This window comes from Gracilinanus agilis, chromosome 1, assembly GCF_016433145.1.
Source record: "Gracilinanus agilis isolate LMUSP501 chromosome 1, AgileGrace, whole genome shotgun sequence".
NCBI lineage: Eukaryota > Metazoa > Chordata > Mammalia > Didelphimorphia > Didelphidae > Gracilinanus > Gracilinanus agilis.
In genome coordinates, this window is record NC_058130.1 from 277,650,716 (window position 1) to 277,656,715 (window position 6,000).

Sequence of the window (6,000 nt, forward strand, 5' to 3'; positions counted from 1 at the left end):
ATTTGGGCTTTTTTTGGGTAACAATATGATGTGTATGTGTGAACATGTGAACATATATGCTAGCTGATTTTTAATTCACCAGGTAAATAGAGGCCATTGGGAACATAACATCTTTTTTTTTAAAGTTTTTTTAAAACCTTACTTTCCATCTTAGAATCAATATTGAGTATTGCTTCCAAGGCAGAAAAACAGTAAGGGTTAAGCAATGGGAGTCAAATGACTTGCCACGGTCACACAGCTAAGAAGTGTCTGAAGCCAGATTTGAACCTGGGACTTCTTATTTCCTCCTATTTCTAAGACAGGAAATATACATTTAAAAAAATAAATTTTAAAGTACTACTAATCTTTTTTTTTTAAACCCTTACCATCTGTCTTGGAACCAATACTATGTTCCAAGACAGAAGAGTGGTAAGGCCTAGGCAATGGGGGGTTAAGTGACTTGCCCAGGGTCACACAGCTAGAAAGTGTCTGAGGCCAGATTTGAACCTTTGACCTCTAAATAAAATTTTTCAAAGAAAAAAAACAATATCTTGATCAATGACATATATAAAACCCATTGGAATTATTCGTTGGCTTTGGGGGTGGGGGAGAGGAAGGGAGGGAAAGAATATGAATCATGCAACCATGGAAAATATTCTAAATCAACTAAATAAAATTTTTCTAATGAACCTATGACCTCCCATCTCTATGCCTGACTCAATCCACTAAGTTACCCAGCTACCCCCAAAAGTACTACTAATCTTACCCTATGGAGAAGAAAATGGTAAACAACTCCAGTGTCTTTGCCAAGAAAGCCTCATGAACAGTAATGATCCACAAGGTCATAAAGAGTCAAACATGACTGGCTGAACAACAACAAAAAATCTTGCCCTAAGTCTTTTTTATCTGTGTGACCCAAGAGTATTTATTAAAAACTATAGCTTGAAGTTCACCAGTTCTACCTCTATAGCCATCTGTGCTGCAGAATTACAGAAGGCAGGACAAATTAGAACTTTGTCTCCTGCCCAGAGTTCTGGGGGGAATGTAGTCACTGGGGGGATATGCATTGATTGGGAAAGACAGTGAGTAGTGGCAGAAGAAAAGTGGTCAGATTGTGTGTCCCACCTTTTTCATACACAGGTGGTCCCATTGTAACATTCTTCTCCTTTTAAAGCTGATTTTGATGTTTATTTTATCCTAATTTTACCTCATTATACTATTTGGAGTAGTAGAAAAGAGATATCCAATACAAATGTTGCTTAGGCCAGACTGTATAGCACTACTCGGGTGAAAGAGCCCTGATTACTTAAGATAATGCAATTTCCCCCATTAGCATGGGAAATTGGCCCTTAGGCAATAAATCAGTGATGGCAAATCTATGGCACAAATGCCAAATATGGCAAAGTGCTCTCTGTGGGCACACATCCACTCCGCGCGCACCCCCCCCCCCCCCCCCACACACACAGTTTGTTACTAGAAAGGCAGAGGGCCTCATGTGGAGCTGCTCCCTTCCCCCTGTTATAAAAAGTAGATATGTTGTGGAAAGAAAGTAAAGGGATATGATGAGGAAGGTAGGGAATAGGATGATGTTGGAATAAAGGGGGGATGTATATAAGGAAGGTAAGGGATGAAGGAGGAATATATAGGAAGTTGAGGGATGAATGGGTAGTGTAGGATGGGCTACTCAAACAGACTAATCACTGAGGCTTGAGACAGAGGGTACTGGGAAGAAATAGGCTGGGTCCTTCAGGCAGGGAGGCTATCTCTATGATACAAGAATTGAGTCAGCCAGAAGTAATATGTGTCTGGCTGAAGAGTTTCCATTATTAATTTCTAAGGTCCCTTGAAGGAGGAGTCAAAGGGATCCTCCCTGCCAGTGAAACTGAAGTCTACAGGAAGTCTTCGGCTGGGTACTGCCTAGGTTTGCCCTCAAGAAATAAAAGTAAAGTTATTCCTTCCCTCTTTTGCTTTTGTCCTAATAGCAAGTACAATGATTCACCAGAGGCTTTTATGTAGATATAAAAGGGGATTTATTGATGTCAGGGGTAAGCAGAGGGAAAAGGGGTTGAGGGTTTTGTAACTGCTGCTAGGGAGAAAGCTGGTGCTGGGGAGGAAGGGTCACAGGAGAGAGGGTCAGACTGAGCGAGACTCAGTCAGGGAAAGTTCACTGCCCTGAGGTAAAAGTATTTATCAGATCACTAGATAAGGGGATGGCTTGACTTAGTTTGTCCTTCCTGCCTACAGAAGCTAAAACCACGATGTCTAACCACCAAACCACCCTTCCTCCCAGGGCTCAATGGGGAGATATAGGGAAAATAGCAGGATGTAAATGGAGAGGTCAGGGAGAGGTCCAGAAAGAACAGACCAGGTCCAAAATGCCCCAGAGGCAAAAGGCATTTCAGTTGGAACTCCAGGGATATTTATAACCTAGCTCTAACAGTCCCGTTCCCCCCCCCTCCCCCCTGTGAACCTAGCCCGCCCTGGCTGGTTCAACATTCTAAACTTTTCTACCTGGCAGGCTGCTACAGTTGGTTTGCAAAAGCAAGGCTTTTGCTGTAACCCTGCATTACACCCCAGGGCAGAGGGGCAGGGAATGTGAAAAGATTTTTTCACATTCCCTACCCCTCTGCCCAGCAGCCCAATGGGAGCTCACAGCCAGTAAAATGAGTGGCTTACAGGTGGCAGAGCTGGAGGGCACTCTGACCATTCTCCCCCCCTTCTACACTTGCTGAGGATATTCCTCACTTCACCCACCCCTTTGCCCAGCAGTCCAATGGGAGCACTTTCTCCCTCTCCTCTGTGGGTTAACGAGGGTGGGGTTGGGGCATTGTACACAGTCTCTTGGGAGGTGGGCACTGCACTTGGTCTGTGGAGTGAGGTGGGGGCAGGGTCCAGCACTCTATCTCTAAAAGGTTCGCCATCACTGCCATAGACAAATCTTAAAACCATGCAGTGATAAAGGACAAAATACTTATTGACAATGCCTTTTTACTTTTTAATGAAAGAGTGAGGCATTTATGTAACTGTAAGTTACAGAAACTGTAAGTTTAGTAGGAGTCCTGTAAGTTGTTATAAGGTTAGCGTAAAAGATGATGGCTGCAGAGGATAAAGAAATCAGAAGACTTTCTTTTTAAGTCTAGTGTTCTTGATATATTTGGGAACATGAAATAATTCTTCAAAGAAAAATAATATTGAGCAGAAATTCCTTTTTACTAAGAAAAAGATTTACTACTTTTAACTCTAAAGTTTGCTGAATTTTACATAAAGTTTACTAAAATTTAACAAAACTTTCAAAGAACTTTGCCTTTCTATTACTGTTTTACTACAGAATTTTGATGCTGCAATTTTATTCTATAAATTCTTATTTCTTCATCATATAATTGTATCATTGTCCTTGTACTGAGGAGATTCTATTTCCAACTCTGTATGGTAGGAACATCTACTAATATCCCTGCTCTGTAGACTAAGTTTAGTTTTTCCCTAAAGTTGTCATTGACTCATTTAGTTCTGAGGACTAAGGCTTAAACCGCTAATGCTTCTTGATCACTTATGTACAAAAGCCCAACATAGGAGGAATAAGGGTCTTCTCAGACTTCGCACAATCTTCTGACCTAGCATGCCATCATATGAAGGCAAATGGAGAGGCAGGGTAGCTATGATCAGCTGAACCAATGCTTTATCCTTGCTGAATATCCTTTCTATATTGTTAACTATGCTCCTTTTTCTTCAATGCTAGATGGTCTAGGAGTGCTTCATTTCATTCTGAACCTGAGTCAAATCCCACCTGGGACAACCTAATTCTTCCCTAGCAGTGACTGGCCAAGTCATTTAACCTATTGAACTCCAGGGCAAGCTCATCCATAAGATAAAGGGACTGAATTAGATAATTATTTTTTTTTTAATTTTTAGTTACAAATTGTCTTTCTCCCTCCACCCTTTTCCCTACCCACCAAGAAGGTAAGAAATATAATATCCCTTATATGTATGAAGTCATGGAAAACATTTTCACATTAGTCATGTTGCTCCCCCCCCCAAAAGGCAATAAAAATGCTTTAATCTGTACTAAGAATTTATCTGTTCTCTGGAGGTCAATAGCATTTTTCATCATGAGTCCTTTGGAGTTGTTATGGATCATTGTATTGATCAAAGTAACTAAGTCTTTCATCATTCCAAAATAGCTGTTATTGTGACCAATGTTCTCCTATGAATTAGATAATTCCAAAGACTCTTCCAACTATAAAATTCTGTAATTTTGCATGCTTTAATCTATGTATTGGTTATAAAAAAACATGGAGTTTTGTGTTCAGAAAGATGTTTGACAAATCAAAATTAAGCATTTAAGCATGTATGTATTAAGAAGGAAAGTCTTTAGGGATGTTTCCAAGGGGATTAACAACTACAAACCTACTTCACTATTCAGTAGAGAATTCAATGACTCAAACCCTTACTTTTTTCAGTGATATCATTTGCAACAGAAGTGCAGTTCACTCCTATTTAAGCAAAGCTTATATAATTTTCATATCAGGTGACCTTTGCTATAAACTTCACTTGGATAAGGACTTTGTCTTTTCTCCACTTAATCTTCCCCAGTTCTTGGCTCAGGACCTTTCACATAGTACCTCCTGGTGTTTAGTAAATGTGTTGTGTGAATTACTGTAGGAGGTTGTCATTGTATTGACTTTTAATTCCATATTCAATATAAGTTCCCTATGGAATGCTGGGATAGATGGAGAATTCTTCTATTTAAAGCCTTCTGTTTTCATCCATGATATTATCTTGGAAAAATATCACTGCAACTTTAATTCTCAAAATGCAAATTCATTTTGTGTTTTTGAGCTCTTAAATGCTTGGTACCCAACATCCCAAATTTTAAATTAGGTTTTGAACCCACAAGTTCAGGTGTAAATTACACATAATTTGTATACAAAGAAGCTATCTTCTACCTGGAGGTGAGTCAAAATCTACATATAGAGAGATTTTTGTGGTCCTCATGAAAGACCAGTGATGTGGAAAAAACAAACACATCAAAAGAGTAGACTTTTTCATTTCTCAAAATCCTTCTACATTTTATTTTAGTTGACTGTATTCTGGCCTCTACTTTTAGAGAAGGATTTTGATGAACTGGAGAGCAAGAAAATAAGGCAGCCAGGTTGGTGAAAGGTTTGGAATATATTTCCTTAATGAGGATTTTTATGGTTTACCTGTCCTGGGTGGGAATTGGGGGACATTATTGCTGTCTTGAAGTCTTTGAAGGTCTGAGACAGAAGAGGGATTAACCTGGAGCCATGGGAAACTGCTCCCTTAACTAAAGTCTATTTAGGCTGGATGGTGGGAAAATCTTCACTGTTGAAACTGTCAGAAAGTGATGAGTTACCCTTCACTGGAGGTTTTCACACAAAAAAGACCTTTTGGGCCTTTACCATGGGGGAAATGGGGATTCTTTTTCAGGGCTGGGTTAGACTAGATTGCCTCTGGAGTCTCTTAACTCTGAGATTCTGTGGTTCACTGGTATGGTCTTTTATTCCATTAATAATACCTTCCATATCTTAATATGTTTTCATCTGTTGCTGTGACCAAATAGCTGATTCTTAATTTATCAGGTAAAGAGAGACCATGGGAAGCATATATTCAGAAAACTAATTTTGCCCAATGGAGAAGGAAATGGTAAACTACTCTAGTATCTCTGCCATCACTTTATTAAGTCTAGCTGTTATAGCCATGGTGGCCTTCTTTTATGTTGAAAAAAACTTTCTAAATTCAAGTTGGTGGTAGTCAGACAACAGTGCTAAGTCTTTCTAGCATAGTAAAACCTTCTGGATCTTATACTCTGCCAATATTGTGTTTCAAAACCCAGCAGTGTGATCTGAGTAGGACAGTATAAGTTTTAATAGGAACAGCATATTCAATTGCTCAGAAGACCCCAGTCAAAGTGGAAAGTAGAAGAAAGTGAAACTCAGATTTATCACCTTTGATAATTGTCAAATGCATTGGTGATAATTGTTGTGTAAGAAGAAGTTAAAT

General features: G+C 39.4%; 1 protein-coding gene across 1 annotated transcript in view; it reads left to right on the top strand.

Moving 5' to 3' along the window:
- DMXL1 (Dmx like 1) overlaps nt 1-5,136 on the top strand; it is a 198,971-nt gene extending 193,835 nt beyond the window's left edge. Inside the window, exon 45 of the mRNA XM_044680002.1 lies at nt 5,056-5,136. Coding sequence (XP_044535937.1) covers nt 5,056-5,136 — 81 coding nt within the window. The remainder of the gene's footprint in view (nt 1-5,055) is intronic.
- The last annotated feature ends 864 nt before the right edge of the window (nt 5,137-6,000 follow it).